This window comes from Sinocyclocheilus grahami, unplaced genomic scaffold, assembly GCF_001515645.1.
Source record: "Sinocyclocheilus grahami isolate Dianchi unplaced genomic scaffold, SAMN03320097.WGS_v1.1 scaffold687.1, whole genome shotgun sequence".
In the NCBI taxonomy this organism is placed as follows: domain Eukaryota; kingdom Metazoa; phylum Chordata; class Actinopteri; order Cypriniformes; family Cyprinidae; genus Sinocyclocheilus; species Sinocyclocheilus grahami.
In genome coordinates, this window is record NW_015505866.1 from 95,081 (window position 1) to 114,674 (window position 19,594).

Consider the following 19,594-nt stretch of genomic DNA (forward strand, 5'->3'; position numbering starts at 1 on the left):
AGGCCCAATCCCAATTCTACCCCTTAGCCCTTCCCCTTTCCCGTTTCGCGCGTTCACGTGAAGGGGTAGGAGTGTCTCAATTCTCTTTTGGTTGGAGGGGAAGGGCCAGACAGCCCTTCAAACGAAGATTTTTCGGGACCACACTTCAAACGAAGGGGTATGAATTATCTCAGCGTAAACCGGCTTCAGCGGCAACATGGCTGCCCGAGCGAACAAAAAGACACAGAAATATAAGCATTTTTGGCATTTATAAAGATTTTAACGAAAAGTAATCATTTGTTTTACGTTACGTTCAATCGTGAGTTCATATTTACGGTCATGTTACTCAAAGAAATGTTTGTCCTGGATGTGTGAGCTGCGCGATCTATGATATATGTGTGTGTGTGTGTGTGTGTGTGTCAGTAAGTAGCGCATTAATATAGAACGGTAATTAAAGGCTTTAATGCACACCAGCACACCAATATAGGTGTGTGTATTGTAGGAGCTAGACGACGTATGATGACATGTGACGGCATAGTAGTGGTGTCCCAATTCTTAGGGGAATATTTTCACCCCTACCCCTTGACACTCTGTTTCAAGGGACAAGGGGAAGGGGAAGGGGATTGGGCCTTAGTCATGTTTTGCTTGGGAATCAAAGACCTATTTCACTCACTGAAATGCAAATCAATTTCTAACCTTTATATAATGTGTTTTTTCTAGATTTTTTGGTTGATATTCTGTCTCTATACGTTAAAATAAACCTACCATAAAAACATACAGACGCTTCATTTCTTTGTAAGTGGGCAAACTTACAAAATCTGTTGGGGATCAAATAAATATTTTCCCCACTGTATGCTAAAATGGGTGAATAACTTTATATCCAACGTTAATTTTGATAGAAAATATTGATATTATATAATTTAAATATAATACAAATGCAATTTCTAAATTTAGAATAAATAATAGTTAATTGCTGTACTTTAGCAATGCTAGAATGGATGAATAACTAGCCTATCTGTTCAACTTTATTATTGACTGAAAGCTGTTAATATGAAGTTGTTGTTATTATTAAATATAAAATGTAATACAAATATAATAATAATGCTAATAATAATAATAATAGTAATAATGCTTAACTTAAGCAATGCTAGAATGGATGAATATGTATGCAACTGTATAGCTGACTGAAACATTTATATTTGTATTATATTTGATATAATTTATCAAATATATCAAATTATGCAAAAAGTAAATATATAACAAATATTATTATTATTTAAAATTATTTAAATAGTATTAATAGTCCACAGACAAAGTCACAAAATAGGTTACAATCTGAAGCTCTTTAAATGTGTGATAGCAATAAGATTACACATGACATTTCTCTTATTATTGCTATGTTCACAACCGCATTTACTAACAGGTGTCTCGAAATGTCCCGTTCACACAGCAGCTTACAGTAGCGTCTCGAATACTGTCTGTATGAATGTGCAATGGGAGTCAAGCCTGTATTCCTTACCAGTTATCATAGCAACAGTGACCAAAGTAATATCAAAGATGGCAACGTCCAGAAAACTGAAAGTCTTATCACTTTCTGACACGACAAGGGTCCAGTTGAGCCGCAAGTCAATTCGTCAGATCTTCATTAACTGACAGCAGCTTTTATATTTGGGTGGAGAGTGGAGCATTTGAGTCGCATGTAGAACACAAACCTGTAACTGCATGTTAGCGTGTAGAACACGGGAGCGGCTCTGGTGGAGACTGGATCTAAAACTTTCACATGACACAGCTAATTTTTTCGTCACTGTAAGTTACTGAAACCAGACATGAGAACACCATCACTCAGGGGGTTTACCAGCCACAGCCTGCCACACAGGGGATGCCAAGCTCAAGTGAGTCCTGGCCTCTGCCAGTCTGTCTTCCTTTAAAGCTTCTTACGCCGTCTGTCTAGCTTCCATCTCCCTTATCATACCATTCTCTCTTTCATTACTAAAGTACCGAGTGAGAGCTGTTTTTATAGAGATGATAAGCTTGCCAATGTTTTGTGCAATTGTCAAACAGGAAATGAAGACATGCCTTAGGGAATCTGAGAGCAATTTAACAACCTTCCCTACTTCCTTTTTTAATCTCAGTGTAAAACAAGTGCTCAAGTTGAGCCCCTCTTATCCAGGCAGCACTGCTTTCCACCTATGTGCTCTCATTGTGTACCTGGGTGAGGCCTCTCAAGACACTGCCAGGATATTACATAACAAGAAGGTTAAAAAATTTGTTTTTTTTAGGTGGGGGTTCACAGAGTACTGTAACTTGTGCTGTAGTGATAGCTCCTGAAGCTCACGTTATTATAGCCTCAAAGCAGTCTGATCATAGGTCAGTGCGGTGATATTCTTTATAACAGTATGCTTGACATTCTCCTTTTATGTTGTCTAGATATTTATTAAATATGTATACTCAAGTTTTTTTATGTGTGTGTGTATAGTGTAGCCCCCTCATATATATTTTTTAGAATGTTTCACACACACACACACACACATATAGAAAATAAGTATTTTATGCTCACCGGAGCTGTGTTTATTTAATCAAAGATACAGTAAAAACAATAATATTTTGGAATGTTATTACAATTTAAAATGCAGTTTTCTATTTTAATATATTTTATATTTTATTCCTGTGATGGCAAAGCTGAATTTTCAGCATGATTACTCCTATCTTCAGTGTCACATGATCCTTTAGAAATCATTCTAATATTATGATTTGCTACTTAAACATTTACCATGTTTATCATCCTAGTGTAGGAAACTAGGATTCTTTAATAAATCGAAAGTTCAAAAGATCAGCATTTATTTGAAATATACATTTTATAAATGAATCACTATAAATGTCTTTACTGGAAAATGTTATTTTACCTTATTTGTATAGTTGTATTTTGTATTTAATCTGTACCTATCTGTATTTATGTTGTCTGTATGCACCAAGGGTCTGAGAGTAACGCAATTTCAATTCTCTGTGTGTATGTGCTGTACATGTGGAAGAATTGACAATAAAGCAGACTTGACTTGACTTGACTACTGTCAATTATGATCAATTTAATGCATTATTGCTGAATAGGAATAGCCAAACTTTTGAACAATCATCATAGTATTAATTAAATGAGGTATGTATGTATTAAATATTGCATTTAAGTGTTGTATAAATGAATGTCTGTGTAAGTTTGTGAATTTGGGGTTTTCCCACCATCATCAGGTCCAGTGTAGACTTCTAGAGATGGACTGGTGTGCTAGCTTGTTTGTGTAGGAAAATGTTTCACAGGCGGACATTTTCATGTCTGGGCACTGGGGAAAGCAGGAGGGAAAGAGGCAAGGATTATAGTCATGACTCAACTCAGGAAATAATTACTGGATGGAAACATTCATTGCTGGAATCTGAAACCAGCGACTGGCTGAGTGTTGACCCCCAGTTGTCTGTTTTTCTGTTCTGCTTTTTTTTTCTTTTCTTTTTTTCACTTCACGTGCTTGATGATCATAAAACACACTCAAACAGACTACATCACTATGCTGCTGTGTTAGCTATTAGGTTTGTCTGTGTCACATGGAGAATTCTAAACTTCAATATGAAACGCCTTCTCTCTCTCTCCCTCCAGCTCTGTATCCAAATCTGGAGGAGCTGGGAGACTATATGGGCCTCAGTCTGAACAGCGATGAGGTCCAGAGAAACCTTGCGCTGGTCCCGGTGACTGACAATGTAAGTGATTGACACTGAACACACCTGTTTGTTTTTAGAGTTCAGTTCCTGTAAGTATCGCCACTCATAAAGAAATATTTAATATATGCAAACAATGACATTTCAGAGTCTCAAATGTTTCCCTAGCAGTGCTGTTACTCTTTCCTGGTTTAGTTTGTTCTACAGCCTGTTTTTCCATCTTTGCAACCTTTGCCTTGTACAATATTTTCTCTGTTAAAGCAGCCAAGAGTAATTGTGTAAGCTTTGAAAAAGAGGAGGTGGTTGTGTATCTGTGCTTTTGGGAGTTTTTTTTTCTCTGAATAGTTCAAACTGGCCACAGAGTGTCTTATTCTTTTCAACATCATTCCTGGAAGCAGAGCTCAGAATGACTCATACACCATTAGGCCTGTGATGGAGTAATGCTAATGTAGGCTGCTTTCAGAGAGCATCTTAAAAAGATACTCAGTGTTCATAGTACTGAACATTAGACCAGCCTCTCTCTTTTTGCATCCTTTTGTGTCAAGTATCCTCACAGCCCCATTAATAAGGCTCAAATACCCCTCAATCAACACAAAACCAGAAATCTATTTCTTTTCACTAATACTGGGTATCATTTGGCATTATCATTAATATTGTTAAAGTTGCTTAATCTATACTGTGGGTGAAAAAACGATTCACCTTATAGCACATTCTATTATGAATATCTTGTTTTGTTTCATAAAAAAAAACTGAAAAAACCCCTTTAGATTTAATTAGTAATAGATATTTAGTGAGTTATTTTTATTAATTAATTTAATTAATTGACATTATTTATATTAGTTATATACATTATATATATTAGTTATATACATTACCATTTGAAAGTTTTAGGGCTGCATTTATTTGTAATAGAAATACTTTGCAACGTTATAAATGTTTTTACTGTCACTTCTAATCAATTTAATGTGTTTTTGCTGAATAAAATATACTATTGTTAATGGTAATAATACATTATAACTAATTTGAATTTTATCTTTGAATTACTTATCACTTCCTGTCACAGCTTGTACTGTCCTATCATAACAAAGGCATAAATGCAAATTTTGGGATTGACAACCGCATTTACTAACAGGTGTGAGTCTCAAAATGTCCAGTTCACACAGCAGCTTACAGTAGCGTCTCGAATACTGTCTGTATGAATGTGCAATGGGAGTCAAGTCCGTTTTCCTTACCAGTTATCATAGCAACAGTGACCAAAGTAATATCAAAGATGGCGACGTCCATAAAACTGAAAGTCTTATCACTTTCTGACACGACAAGAGTCCAATCGAGCCGCAAGTTCAGCCGTCAGATCTTCATTAACTGACAGCTGCTTTTATATTTGGGTGGAGAGTGGAGCATTTGAGTCGCATGTAGAACACAAACCTGTAACTGCATGTTAGCGTGTAGAACACAGGAGCGGCTCTGGTGGAGACTGGATCTAAAACTTTCAGATGACGCACAGCTCATTTCTCCGTCACTATAAGTTACTGTAACCAGACATGAAAACACGCAGCACACGGCAAATATGCATTTGTGCAGCAGAGCGGCTCTCTCTCGCACTGTATGACGTGACAGACAACCAGTTGTCCAGTCCTGTTCCGTTCACACAGCACGTGTTTTCTGAGAATGCGGTTGTGAGTCCTGAAAATTTACGGTGTGAGTTCAGTTACAGAATGCGGTTGTCACACCTGAAAATAACTATACTCTGTGTGAACTTAACCGCATTAAGGACTCAAATACAGGACTGACAACCGTATTCTGCTGCTGTGTGAACTGGCCTAAATCTTTCAGAGTACCCATTGGTTGGAAAGTACTGCATTAGAATATTTGCATTGGCCAGAGTTAACTTTTCATGTTGTATAATATGTGAACAATACAGTCACGCCTATGAGAATGAATAAACATTTTCTCTTGCCTGGCAGCAAGTGGCAGTGCCAAGTTGTGTGGGTGGCATGGTGCGGCCTGTGACTGGTGCTGACATGGGAATCAGGAGGGCAGAGATTCGCCCAGGTCTTCGGGAGGTCATCATCTGCAAAGACCAGGAAGGAAAGGTCGGACTCCGACTCCGAGATATCGATAATGTGAGTAAAGCTCTTTGTATTAAACACTTCTTCAGAGTCAGGATTGGTGTCGTGTTTCATTGTTTTGAGTGTGTAATTGGTATGTAGGTTAATTGGTAATTTGTTTTAGGGCAGCACACCCTCATTCTCAGCATGTGTCATTGTTATCATCAGCAGCAGGTGATGTTTAGTTGAGGTGTCATTATCATTCATGTATGTCATTTCCTCTTTCTGTAGGGAGTGTTTGTCCAGCTGGTGCAGGCGAACTCTCCAGCAGCGTTGGGTGGCCTGCGTTTTGGAGATCAGTTTCTGCAGATCAATGGGCAGAATGTTGCTGGCTGGAGCTCAGATAAGGCTCACAAAGCTCTGAAGGCAGCAGCTGAACAGCGCATCGACCTTATTGTCCGTGACAGGTCAGTCATTTCTATCTGTACAGTATATAAACATAGACACTACTGTTCAAAGGCTTGGGGTTGGTACGATTTTTTTTTTTGTCTCATGCTTGCCTAATCTGATAAAATACAGTAATATTGTGAAATATAATTACAATTTATATGAACTATTTTCTTTTTGAAAATATTTAAAAATAGAATTTATTCCTGTAATGCAAAGCTGAATTTTCAGCATCATTACTCCAGTCTTCAGTGTCACATGATCCTTCAGAAATCATTCAAATAAGCTGATTTGCTGCTCCAGAAACCTTTCTTATTGTTACCAGTGTTGAAAACACTTGTGCTGCTTAATATTTTTGTTGAATCAAAAAAAAAAGAAAAAAAAAAGTATAAACTATCAATCACATGACAGAAGGCATATAAGTAGATTGTTTATAACAGAAATGTGAAATTTGCATACCAGATATGATACAGTAGCTACGCTTTATGAGGTTATAATAATTTTATTAGCATTGATTATATTATATATTATATTATAGCCAACCAGTTTCCAAAGCATTTGGAAAATCATAAATATTCCAAAATCAGTGTAAATAAATGACTTCTTAAAATGTATTAAGCTGACAGTGTGACATGAACAAAACAGACATCAATAATCAAGTCTGTTAAAATGAATTTTCGTCATCTGCTCATGACAGCCCTAATCTGTATGTTCCAGGATGTCAAGCGGCCTGCTGAAGTCATCCATGGATCACTCTGTGCCTGAGGTCTGAACACAGAAGACCACGCACACCCCCTTTTCCACAATGCCTACAATCTCTAGCCTTCCCATTGGAGCCATCCACCACATGGGTCGTCTATCACTGATTGGATAACCCCCCTCAATCACATTCATTTATAACATGTAAAAACTGCCTTTTTCTATTTCACTTGTGGGCTGTTATTGTTTTGCCATCTAGTTCTTGATTCTGTTCTACATGCCATTATTGCCATTGTGTAATTATTGTCATATTACATGTTATATAATAATCCATTTTCATTATTGACTATTATTATCTGATTGTTTTATTTTTGCTGGGGGGCAAGGGGTTAAAAACTGAACCTGAGCTTCCATTTTGAAAAGCATTAGCTTCAACACTCCTATCTTTTCAGTTCCTCCCACTATGCACAAACACTTTTTTATTTTTGGAACATCTATATGCCAACAGCTGTACTCTGCCAGAAGGAATTCTTGGCCAGAATTTGTAATGCAACAAATCATTTCTTATTGATTTTGAACATGTTTTTAGGTGTTTAATCTTTGATAATATTCTCTGTCCTTAGCCTGTAAATGTTAGTGTCTCTAAAAATGTATATACGAATGTAACCTCAAGACTGAAATTATTACAAAAATAAATAATCATCCTGGTGATACCAATGGAATACACTGCCAATACTGATCTCTCAAAACATCGAAATGCTCCATTTCAAAACGTTTTTGAGATGCTCTGCCCATTTTCAGATGGTTAGAAACAAGATTTGAAACACAGGATTAAAAAAACTTCAAAAGTAGCGAGAAGGCTTTGTTCACCATGCTTTTTAATATAGATCATTTTACAGAACAATGAGGGTCAAGAGCGATGTGTTGCAGCGATGTCTGTACACACTAATATTGCCATTAAAATATTGTTCTACACAAAAATATTGAGACACTATGAAACATTACCAAACTTACAAGTCTGGTTCCACTTACAGTGCTGATACTGGTAGACAATACAGAGACAAGCTGTAGGTGTAAATGAGTCAATAGAATAACCATTAAAAAAAACTATAACAAAGGTACCTCTGTGAGATCTAATCTTCTAGGCACAGTCCTATAATCCTGCTTACCAGAGACTAAACTACTGATGTAAGTGTCAGTTTGCCACCAATTTTACATTTCAGTATTCACTCTGAAAGAAAAAAGCATGGCTTATGACTTTTTTCTTGTTGGAGGCTATTTCTAAATATTGTTCTACACAAAAATATTGAGACACTATGAAACATTACCAAACTTACAAGTCTGGTTCCACTTACAGTGCTGATACTGGTAGACAATACAGAGACAAGCTGTAGGTGTAAATGAGTCAATAGAATAACCATTAAAAAAAAACTATAACAAAGGTACCTCTGTGAGATCTAATCTTCTAGGCACAGTCCTATAATCCTGTTTACCAGAGACTAAACTACTGATGTAAGTGTCAGTTTGCCACCAATTTTACATTTCAGTATTCACTCTGAAAGAAAAAAGCATGGCTTATGACTTTTTTCTTGTTGGAGGCTATTTCCATTTAACTAAACAATTTAAAGAATATATGAGGTACTAATGTCTTCAAACCATGGTTGAAGGTGATATACATTAGTAAAGAAACAAATTATTCATTGCCAGCTTACCCTAAAAAGTATTATCGGAGAGTAATGATTCAATAAGAGATGCATTTGTTACAAGACATTTTGTGGTTACAAAAGTACATTATAAACAAATATTGTGCCAGTTGACATTGACATCAAACTTGGAAATGTTTATTCTTAATCATCCCCAAAAATGCTATAAAAACTAGGGATATGGAGAAAAACTGTCACTTGGCTACAATGCAGTCTTTCACAACAGCCTGTTAAATTCAGCCTCATTAACTTCAGAAAATAATGAAAGGTTTTATTAGTAAAACTAACAATAAGTAAAGTATTAAGATCTGTAGACTTCCTAATGGTGGATCGGAAGCTTTAAAGCAAATAATCTGATTATTAATTACCATTCAAATGCAGAAAGAAAAATGAACTGATACTGCAACACATGAATTCTCACATTAAATTGCACACTCATACAGAGTGAAAAAAACTGTGATATGACAAAATAGAAATATTACTTAAATTTACCAGCATATAGAGCCAATATACACCTCTGCTTGTAATATGGCTTCAAAAAATGCAAGAAAATCTTATCAAGGCCTTACGTGTCATTTCATCAGGTATACAAAGCTTTATATCGGCGTAAAACATTTACCTGGCCAAATAACTAATGCAATAGTTATTTACGTACATTTCATTGACAGACAGTAGCGGTTTGGAGGAAACCTATTCTTGGGGTAACAACTGATTACAATCTTATAATCTCTCATCCTCAGATAAAGACAAAACTGTCTGAAAGCCACACATTCATAGTTTCAACAAACATGAGTCAATAATAAAAAAAAAAAATTCAGGAACATATATGCCTTCATTTATTTAAATCTGCTGTAAGGTTCTTCAATAAGTGCTTAGTTGGAATGAGGTGAAAAAGTGCAGGGACTAGACTATAAATTAATGACATATATGCACACTTGCCACCACATAAAGCACAAATTATGATTGTCAAGCAGTTAAAAATAATAAATATCAAGCGCTAAAAAAAAACCTTACAGACGCCACATCAAATATGCACAACAGAAAGCAGTAAATAATTAAAATGAGAACTTTGCAAATAGACAACAAACAAGGCCTATATTACCATACATATACTGTACACAATATCAGAGGGAGGAGGTAGACAGAAAGGCAGCGGCTATTCATGATTTGGAGGGACAGAAGATAAGACAATATGTGAGACACAAATAACTACAATTAGTGATCAACTGGTTGATTATCTGGTACACTGTTGACTGGCAAATCAATCCAGCTGTCACATATACACAACACAAAGTATAAATATTCATGTGAATTTATGAAACCATGATGATTCTTTGAAATGGTGGTGTCGGTGAAATCTAACCCTGAATCACAAATCCACATGTATGCATTGGCCTTTGGACAAACAGAAACTCACAATCAAGTATACTTCAAGTAGTTGCTTATAAAGTGAATTATAGTGCAATTGACATGTCATTAAATGTCACCCTTCACCTACGTGTCAGTCAAATAAATGGTCAACATGAACATCAGGGGACATGTAGTCATGGCCAAATGTTTGGAAAAAGCTGAAAGCAGAGAATTTTAAAATACAATTTGTTTCTGCATGCAGTAAATGTTTAATTTACTTTCACGGTTTTAAAATTTACACCTAGATAGTTAATCAATTTGTATAATCCACTTTTTTACTTTTCGTTTTTGCTTTCTTTGATCTTTTTAGTGGAATTATATTACATAGTATTTCAGAAATAACTTATTAGCTACTTTAATAACGTATTAGTATTAGTGCTAATAATATTAGCATTGCAACAACTTGTTTAGCAGGGTGTAATGCTAAATTAAGTTAAGATGTTTCATTATTTAACATTGTTTTTAGCGGTCCCAACTCTCATGCCGGCTGTTGCCAGTTTGAGCCCCGCATGTAGCAGGTCAAGCACAACCGGTTGAAGTTACATAACCTAGTCTAACAGTGAACATGAAAATTAGACCTATTGTTAAATATTAGCATTTTATCCAAAAACATTTGGCTATGACAGTTTTTTGATGGTCACACAGTGAAACAAAAAAAAGCTCCCATGACCTATTAAAGTAATTTAACCCAGACCATTGTCTAAGCACTGAATCCTTCTTACTGTTAATATTATTATTTAAAATACATTACCCTTTTCCTAAACACACAATTTAGCATTCAACTATACAGAACATTTCTTAACCATCAAACTTCCCCACTTAATTGAGCATAAAATAAAGAATACATTGTTTAAAAGACTCCAGATGGACTGTATCATTTTGTGACAGTATTTATTTATGACACTAGTGGTATATGCAAAGCATATAAATAGCTCTGCTTTGCTCCTTAAGGGGAAAAGATGACTTCTGCTCTTATGCCACACAGGCACAAGTAATGGGACAGCTAACTACTGCACTCACAGCTACAACAATGATGGCCATTAGTAATCCAGGTACTGCACTGATCAATCAATACACACACATACAACACACCCTCTGCAGTGACAGTAGGAGGGACGCACAAAAGGACAGTTTCTTCCCATCACTTATTGTGTCTCTTCACTCTAATTAAGGGTAATACAATCATATTAAAGGGGATCTTTTAGTGTCACTCACAAAGCTGAGTTAATGTCATTGTGTCAGTCCATCATTCAAAACACTTCAGCCCTCCTCTTTACTCAGGGTAGTAGTTGTGGAAAAAGGTGAAAGCTCGCTTGATGTCCTGAACTTCATGAGCATCTTATTTGTTGGTTCAAATACATGCTAGTGATCCCCCTTCCTCATTCTTATCTTGTCTTGGATATAGACCATAGAGAACCACAGCATTAAGGTACTGTGCTCAGACACTATCCTTCCACTGGTTGCCTCAATTTTTTTTTTCATGTGTTAATCACTCCCAAATTGCACATCTTACAGAAAAACAGTGATATCACTGGCTTCAGCACTTCCCCTGAGAGAAGAGCTGGTCTCATATACTCATTCCCCCTGGACCACCTCCTCCTGTGGGGTAGTGCCGAAGGCCTCCTCCTCTACGCAGAGAATGAAGAGCCACGGTGCAGCAACCCCGCAGTAGAGAACCAATATGGTATATTGGCTGACCAACACGGTGTGGACCCCGACAGAGCCACGCCACTGTGGGGACCACTGGCACAACCACCGCAAGCAGATCCACTAGGAAGTGCCGGCTCCAGTAGTTCTTTGCTGGTAAACCACAGCCAGACGACTTGGACTCTGTGTTCATAGCACTCTCGTCATCCTCGTCTTCATCGTCTGCAACTATATTTATGACATGATCCCCTTCAACCCCAGCCTCTGTTTGTCCACTACGAGGCTGAGTGGTCTGTGGAAGGGGCTCCAATTCTGTCTCAACCAATGGCTGCACGGAGCAAGGGGAGGTGCCAGGGTTTGGCAAAGGGTCTGTTACAGGTTGAGGTTGAACAGAGTTGGTTACTTGGGATCCAATGGTCTCTGCGGTCAAAGCTGTTGTGGTGATTGGTAAGACTGTAAGGGGCTCTGAAACAGTTGTCTCCTTAACAGAGGACTCCATGGGGATCAACGCTAAAGTCGCAGGTCCTTTTGAAACAGATGCAGCTGATGCCAAAGGCTCTATTGCAACAGCTGGTGCAGACTCAGTGGAAAAGTCTGTGATGACAGAAGTTGTGGCAACTGTTGCCGTAATGGCTGATTCTGTGGCTACGGACTCCAGATCATCTTCCTCGTCAGACATCCAGGTAGAGGTTGGACTGCAGGCCTGAGAGCGGAAGGTGCGCTCAGCAATAGTGTCTAGATCAGAGTTAAAGGATGTACTGGGACCATGGGCAGGGGCCGAAGCAGGGGCATGATCATAGTCAGTTTGAATGCCTTGCTCACGCAGGTGATGCAGGTATAGGTGATGATGCGACAGACATGGATGACTTACACTAACAGTGGTCCCCGTCCCGATCCCACTGCAGCGGAGAGGCACAACTCTAGGCTCGCTGTTGCACAGTGCATCGTAGGTGGAGGAGTGTGGCAGGCGGGAGTACGCATTGAGCAGCGAGGCTGTCTCTTGAGACAGAAACGCAGCCTCCAGGAGCAGATCTGCCTTGTTTGCTCCTCTTCCACTGTCTCCACAGCAAACAAACCCACTGTCCTGCGTGCCCTCACCTGACAAACATGGAATATCACACCCATTTTCATTACCACCACATTCCTGGCCAGTCTGGTCACTTAGCTTGGTGTAGGTAGAGCTGCAGGTAAGCGAGCGAGCTGGGGAGCCTTCGGAAGACCCCACCAGGCCCTCGCTGACCTCCAGCCCTGCCCCCACCACCCCTCCACCTGCCAGGGTTTCTCCTGTTTTGGTGGGCCCGATCTGTGCCAGCTCCATGCTCTGCAATAAAGACTCCAGCTTGTGGTTCTGGAGATTTATGTCTTGGAAGCACTTTTGCACTCCAGTGTCGGTGTCTCCCAGACTGAATCTGACAACATCGACAACTTGCTTAAGCTGCTGGATCTCTCCGCGAGCCTCCTTTAGAGCCAGCTGGGCCTCCACGCGGTGGCATTCTTCTTCAATCCAGTCCTCTTGCATACGAGACAGCTGAGTACGCAACTCATCAATCTCAGTGTCCCTATGGAAAGAGAGGAAACAAGACAGAGGACAGAGAAACCAAGCACGTCAAAAGAGAAAAGCAAGGACCGTCAAAAAAAACTAAAACTACTGTGTCAAATGTTTTTGCTTTTAAAATACTTTGTCCTATCCCAGTATAATGTGATTTGCCAACTGTATGTCAGTGACTGATAGTTTACGTTCCTTGAAAATTGTAAACAACATTGTTGCAGTTTCAACATCGGTCTGTTGGAGCTGCCCAACATAGCAACACACTGGCCTAAACAATTGTGTGTCTTTGGGGAAGGACTATCTGTTTGTCTGACCAGTGGGATAAGGGGGGTGTGCATAGGAAACCTATTTGAAAAGAACAAGGAGTCAGTGTTTGTCTGGTTAGCATGGTGTAGTTAGCCAAAAAGCAACTTTATCCATTGAACACCATTCAGTGTTTGCAACTGCATGTTCTTGTGGCTCCACCAGCCAATCAGCATTGTCTTAATGTCATTTTTCGAAAGCTCTACAATAATTAGTCACATGGCATTTAAGGCTCAGGTAATTAACTATTAATTAAGTAGTGTGCCCAAAACTGAGCACAATAAGCAAACATGTACCAGGCGAACTACTGCCATTGTGATAAATGGAAGTGCTGACCAATAGCTCTCTTCAGAGAATTACACAAAGCTGCTTTAAGAACACATTTACACTTCATTGCCATTGGAAAAATGGAGGCTGCCTTTAAAATAAACAGTTTAGAAAAATAATAAATATTTAGATTAGAGTCCTTAGAATATAGAGAAATAAATGACAAATTACACAGTCTAAATGCTAACATTTATTGGTTTGCAACTTAATAGGTAAATCTGTATTTGTAATTGTTACATGGTCTGGAAATCATCAACCAAGTGCAAATTTGTGTAACAATTTTAAATAAAGGAATCACTTTAATTAACCGCCGCTCAAAGCAGCTGCCTAAAGATAAAACTAATTTCTTCAAAGACTGATGTGATAATTAGTGCATGGGCCCTCATACTATGAATGATGCATGCCTCACCTGTCCTGCAGCCTTTCGATGGTTTCTTTGAGCCGTGCTCTGAGGTGTCTGATACACACCTCTTTCTGTTGCAGTGGGGTAAGGTATTGCTCAGGTGGAGGGGGCCGGATACCATGGTTATCATTGCAGGAGGTGTATTTTATGTGATGCCTGATATGGATGAGAAAAGTGGTATATAGAACAAACAATACCATATATAAACAAACGAGAAAGAAGAGAAAGGAGCAATGCATCATTGGTCTGTGGGTGAGTCGTGTCTCACCTATGGGTCGGGCTTCCATCGCTCCCCTTGCATGACCCTGAATTGCTACTGCTGCTGAGAGAAGCATTTCCATAGGGATCACGGTTACTGACAGGTGCTGGACTCTGCCTGTATCATAACAGAATCACAATTTCAGAGTGTCACCTTCAAGGCCACTTAAGAGGGCACAGGACGAGGTATAAACAATGCACAAACACACTTACATGAACAAACAAAAAGTACAATTCCATGAAACACAAAACCAAAAATGACTAACATGCCTCTATACATACAGTCAAATAGTCATCCAGGGAGCGAGAACACCTTCTATGGATGTAAAAAATAAAAAGACACCCAGCTCACATAAAACTGCAAGCACAAATACAAACAGTTGTATTATGTGCTGAGAATGACAAATCATGATAAATATCCATCATGAATCAATAATGAGAAACAAACTGGCAGCTGAACAAGCAAAAATTGACAGCAGTGCCATCTAATGAGGGCTCACTTTGCACACCAGACATGAAATCATCTTCAAATGTGACACATATGCAATTCAACCCCCAGTAAATTTAAAAGGTTGGATTTTATAGGGACATCGTGCTTTGGTTGAAGAGTTTGAATCCATGCTGACACAATGCCACACGGAGAACAAAGGAAAGTAAAGAAAAGAAGAGAAAAAAGAAGAACGAGACAGAAGGGATGATGGAGCGCTGACCGACAGTGGTGTTCCGGGGACTTTGGTGTCAGAAATCCTCTGCTCTGTCTCATAGAGACCATAATGCCTGACTCCATGGGTGTGTAGTCTAGCTCTATAAACCTGCAATAGTCAAAACTGACCCACAAACAAAAAAGAATCATTATACAGGATAGCACACACCTCAAGTTCACCTTAACCTGTATTGTATAGAAACTCGAATGTTTCTGTGGACATTTTCTGGTAAACTGTGATAATAAATACGAGATGAATTCAGGCAGAAGCAGAGGTTGCGCTAAAAAAGAAATCATCTTCCACTTTTACCGACTGTGTTGTAAGCTTTCCATTATTCTCTATTTTTATCCATATTTTTTTTCCCAATTTCCGAAAAATTATGTATACATCTGTCCTTGAAATTCCAGGTGCTGATTTGGTCTTTTTGATACATCTGTTTTTAACATTTGAAATTATTCAAATCATTCTAAAGTCCATTTAAAACATCCAATTGAAATTAACACAACAAGAAGCTTGTTTTATTACAACCATTAAACTCTGTACACAAGGTTGCAGATCTGACAGATTATTTGACAGATTGTCTGACTAATTAATTAAGTCAGCAGTCAGGGGAGGACAGAGAGAAAGATAAATAGTAGCTTTAGCTTCTTATTAATTCTGGTTGTCAGAAACATTAGCAGAGGGCTGGGTAGGATCACAGCCGCTTTGCCACACTTAAAAGAATAAAAGACATGCTGGACATATTGTACAAATGCATACTAGATTACTTTTGACAGAATTACACTATTTCCTTCATCTTTACTGGCATTACATGTCTATTTTATGTAAATGAAAAATATTCTTACTAACTGTTTTCAAGACCTTCTAAACATGCAGTTTCATACGGTATGCTGACATCACATAGCCTACCGTATTCATAAAACTGAGGCAAAATAGGAGCAATGGATCATGGGGTAGCTTAGAGCATAATGACTCTTTAATCTCCCAAAAAACATTCTCTTTTGGAAAAATTTAAAATTAAACCCAGGGTTAGCTGCGCTGAATGAAAGCACTTCTTTTAGGTGGTGCAGAATGCTGTTTTTACAGATGGTAGATAACTTTGAATCTAGTAATAGTCTGATATGATATTAATGAGCTGGTATTTGGTCATTTTTATTTAAATTTTGTGAGTGAGTTTTGAGTAAATATCAGTATCAGCATTAACCACTGAAAGCCTCATATTGGTAAACCACCCGAAGTTGAAGTATTAAAATTACTAAAACTGAAACAAATTAAATAAATATATATATATATATATATAAGCTAGCTAAACAGAAAAAACTAATAAAAATGACAAGCACATAAAATTACTTAAAATTACTTGAAAATAAAAGTAAAATCTAAAGCATTAATAAACATTATAATAGTATATAAACAATACTAAAATAACACTGGTCCAAATATAATTCTCAGCTCGACATGTTAGATAAAAATAAACCAATCAAAACAGCACATTTTCAATGACAAGCCACTATAACTACTGTCCACCAGGACCACCATTGGTGGGCTATAAGAGGTTTGCTGAACTACCTAACCATGAAAGCAAGCCACGGTCATGGTTAAGGTGAGAGCAAACAGAGAAAATAGAAGCAAAGTGAAAGAGCCGAAACAAACAAAGCATGCTTGAGGAGTGAGAGAGCGAAAAAAGAGGACTCTGCTATCAGTACTGATAGCAAGGAAAAGAAGGGAGAAAGTGAAAAGCAGCCAGGGTAGTTGTACAGACCAGGTACGTCCATTATGTTTTCAGTGATATGGACTAATTGAGGGAAAGTAGGGTAATGTGTAGTGAATATGTGCACTGAATTGCCACACACTCATTAGAATCATTGTCAAAATATCACAGTAATTGTCAGTCTCACAGATGATCAATTCAATCAGAGCCAAAATGGCTTCTCATAGAACAGATTTACAGATCATTAACTGATCCATTTGCACTTTCTCTGAGCCTCTGTCAAAGACCAGTGAGTTCAGAGTAATCTGCCCTCTCAGATCCTCAACATCAGCATCAGTGGTTGCAGGTAATGGGCTGGTTTTAAATTAGCGTGTGAATGCCCAGTGCAGCAGTGTTGTCTACTACAGTCATGCCCTACTATAGGGTACTGAATCAGAGTCTCACACAGGGGATGCATTGGGAGACGACAGCATTTGTTGCAAGCGGTGCTTAGGCTGTAGGGCCTTCAGCAGGTTGAATCTGAGGAAACAGAGATGAGAAAGAGGCACAGAGCTGGGCTCTACTGCAAAATTACCATTTTTCGTCAGGGCACCCTGACGAAGGCAAAATAGCTGCAACGCGTAGGTGTGCACTTGTCACCTGTTCTTAAAATGTATAGCCATGATGAAATAAGTAATGAATAAGATTCGAGTGCCTTGGACTACTATTATTCTTACGAATTATATATTTAATTTTAAAAAGTGGAAGATATATAATATGCTTATTAAAAATAGTGCTTTATCCATGTGCTTGTTAAATCATTGATTTACAAACGTTTCTTCTATAATTTGGAGGAACTTGTTATATGTTTTGAAGTCATTTCTGCCTTTCCTAATAATATGCCCTTTACAAAAAGAAAATAAATGAATGCTTTAATTTAACAAGGATACATAACATTTCTCTTTAAATACTTTTACATTTTTACAAAAAAAATATTTTTTTTCTGAAGAATCATGTGACACTGAAGACTGGAGTAATGATGCTGAAAATTCAGCTTTGCCTTCTCAGGAATTACATTTTTAAAATACATTAAAATTTAAAACCATTATTTTTTCAAATGTAAAAATATTTTTCACAATATTACCGTTTTACAGTATTTTAATTAAATAAAAGCAGCCTTGCATAAGAGACTTATCGTACCAACCCCAAACTTTTGAACGATAGTGTATATTTGTGTATATGTGTTTAATATCCTAGTATATTAACGTGCTTATAAATGATTTAAACTGGCACTTCAGGTAGTTTTTATACAACCTGGCAGTTGTAGGGTGAAAAAGCCTTGACAGCAGAGAGAGAAATTGAAATCGCTAAACAGCTGATGTATTAATGACGGCATCGGAAGAGAGAAAGGATTATTGAAGCACTTGAAGCTCAAAAGGTCATTAAACTGCAGCAGAGATCGTACTGTGATTAAAAGAGTAAAACAGCAGCTAGAAGGGTTAGATATTACAGCAAAGCACCAACACAGCCGCAAGTTTTAAAATAATGTCTGTTAGAAAGAAGATTTCAAGAGAGACAAACGATGCCATACTTGCGTGATCCAGAGCCAGATCTTTTATTTGAAGGTGAAGACATGGAGTCAGCAGTCCTCTCCCTTCTTTCTCCTTCTTCAGCTGGATCTTTTTTCCTCCCTGTCAACACAGCATGAATAGCTCAGCTGCAGCCAGCCTGAATAAAACACAAGAACATAGACAATGTCGTCAGTTTGACTTGCAGAAATTATTTGAAAGGGGTCATATGATGCTGCTAAAAATAACATTATTTTGTGTATTTGGTGCAATGAAATGTGTTTATGTGGTTTAAGATTTAAAAAACACATTATTTTCCACATACTGTACATTATTGTTTCTCCTCTATGCCCCGCCTTTCTGAAACACGTTGATTTTTACAAAGCTCATCGGTCTGAAAAGGGAGGTGTGCTCTGATTGGCCAGCTATCCAGTGCGTCGTGATTGGCCGAATACCTCAAGCGTGTGACGGAAATGTTACGCCCCTTACCATACTGTGATGCCGTGTCTGGCCGGAGCGACAAGACAAAAACATTAAAACCTATTATAAACGAGGCATTTGTTGCATCCAGTGGGGACATAATTACGGATTATAATGACTTATACTGTCTTTTTATGCATTGCGTTGCATCGTGCCGCGTAAACATAAAACCATGTCTGCATTTGTGATTAAAGAAATGACAAACAACAAGCCTACACTACACTGCCCAAAAAACACACGTTTGAATCGTCAGTGGCAAATTCTTTAAATATAAAAAACGTACTTACAGTCTGTGAGTCAGAACAGCCGGCATTGTAGTCTACTCTACCAGGATCAGGAAACAGTCCTCCATAAAATGCACTGGACACATCTGAATATTTGGGTTGAACTGTTCTGGAACAGTGTTGTAAATACAACTTAACCACTGATTTCTAGTCGTGTCCTCTTTTGGAAGGCCAAAAAAAGTATTTCGCTTTCACAACCAAACAGCGTCTCACACCGCGGCCTTGAGAACGGCACGACCGGCGGATTCGACGAAGGAGCGTCCGGCGGGCTTGCGGCAACCACATGTGACGACCCCGGGCTGGACTCCGCTTCGTCCACAGTGAAAGCCGATCCGGCGATCCACAGCGCGAAGTTGATGTATTTCCTCAGCGACCAGCACGGATCAGCTCCAGGCATGA

At 38.2% G+C, this 19,594-nt stretch overlaps 2 protein-coding genes across 6 annotated transcripts; one reads left to right on the plus strand and one right to left on the minus strand.

The window, feature by feature from the left end:
* The first annotated feature begins 1,472 nt into the window (after positions 1-1,472).
* Positions 1,473-6,942, plus strand: LOC107559463 (syntenin-1-like). The gene is made up of 6 exons (XM_016243296.1): positions 1,473-1,524; positions 1,791-1,871; positions 3,617-3,717; positions 5,640-5,798; positions 6,015-6,190; positions 6,888-6,942. Exons 1-6 carry the CDS (start codon positions 1,473-1,475, stop codon positions 6,940-6,942), a joined length of 624 nt encoding a protein of 207 aa, XP_016098782.1.
* Positions 6,943-11,260: 4,318 nt separating this feature from the next.
* On the minus strand, positions 11,261-19,216 carry LOC107559477 (syntaphilin-like). Of its 5 annotated transcripts, XM_016243319.1 has the most exons (7): positions 19,199-19,216; positions 18,455-18,591; positions 17,329-17,403; positions 15,180-15,296; positions 14,480-14,587; positions 14,218-14,367; positions 11,261-13,188 (listed from the first exon to the last, which is right to left on the minus strand). In XM_016243319.1, exons 2-7 carry the CDS (start codon positions 18,496-18,498, stop codon positions 11,550-11,552), a joined length of 2,133 nt encoding a protein of 710 aa, XP_016098805.1. In that variant the 5' UTR covers positions 18,499-18,591; positions 19,199-19,216; the 3' UTR covers positions 11,261-11,549. The 5 variants fall into 5 exon arrangements, with proteins under 5 accessions (XP_016098805.1, XP_016098804.1, XP_016098806.1 ...); XM_016243318.1 differs by lacking the exon at positions 19,199-19,216 and having other exon boundaries at positions 18,455-18,660; XM_016243320.1 differs by lacking the exons at positions 17,329-17,403; positions 19,199-19,216 and having other exon boundaries at positions 18,455-18,660.
* Between the last annotated feature and the right edge of the window lie 378 nt (positions 19,217-19,594).

What these genes read in the sequence shown, in the direction of transcription:
- LOC107559463 (XM_016243296.1), top strand. Translation starts at nt 1,473, where the DNA reads ATGGGAGTCAAGCCTGTATTCCTTACCAGTTATCATAGCAACAGTGAC. An exon ending in GACTCCGAGATATCGATAAT is followed by an intron (nt 5,799 to 6,014) that starts GTGAGTAAAGCT and finishes CTCTTTCTGTAG; the next exon opens with GGAGTGTTTGTCCAGCTGGT. An exon ending in GACCTTATTGTCCGTGACAG is followed by an intron (nt 6,191 to 6,887) that starts GTCAGTCATTTC and finishes TGTATGTTCCAG; the next exon opens with GATGTCAAGCGGCCTGCTGA.
- LOC107559477 (XM_016243319.1), bottom strand. Translation starts at nt 18,498, where the DNA reads ATGTCTTCACCTTCAAATAAAAGATCTGGCTCTGGATCACGCAA. An exon ending in TCCCCGGAACACCACTGTCG is followed by an intron (nt 14,588 to 15,179) that starts GTCAGCGCTCCA and finishes GTTATGATACAG; the next exon opens with GCAGAGTCCAGCACCTGTCA. An exon ending in GATGGAAGCCCGACCCATAG is followed by an intron (nt 14,368 to 14,479) that starts GTGAGACACGAC and finishes CATCCATATCAG; the next exon opens with GCATCACATAAAATACACCT.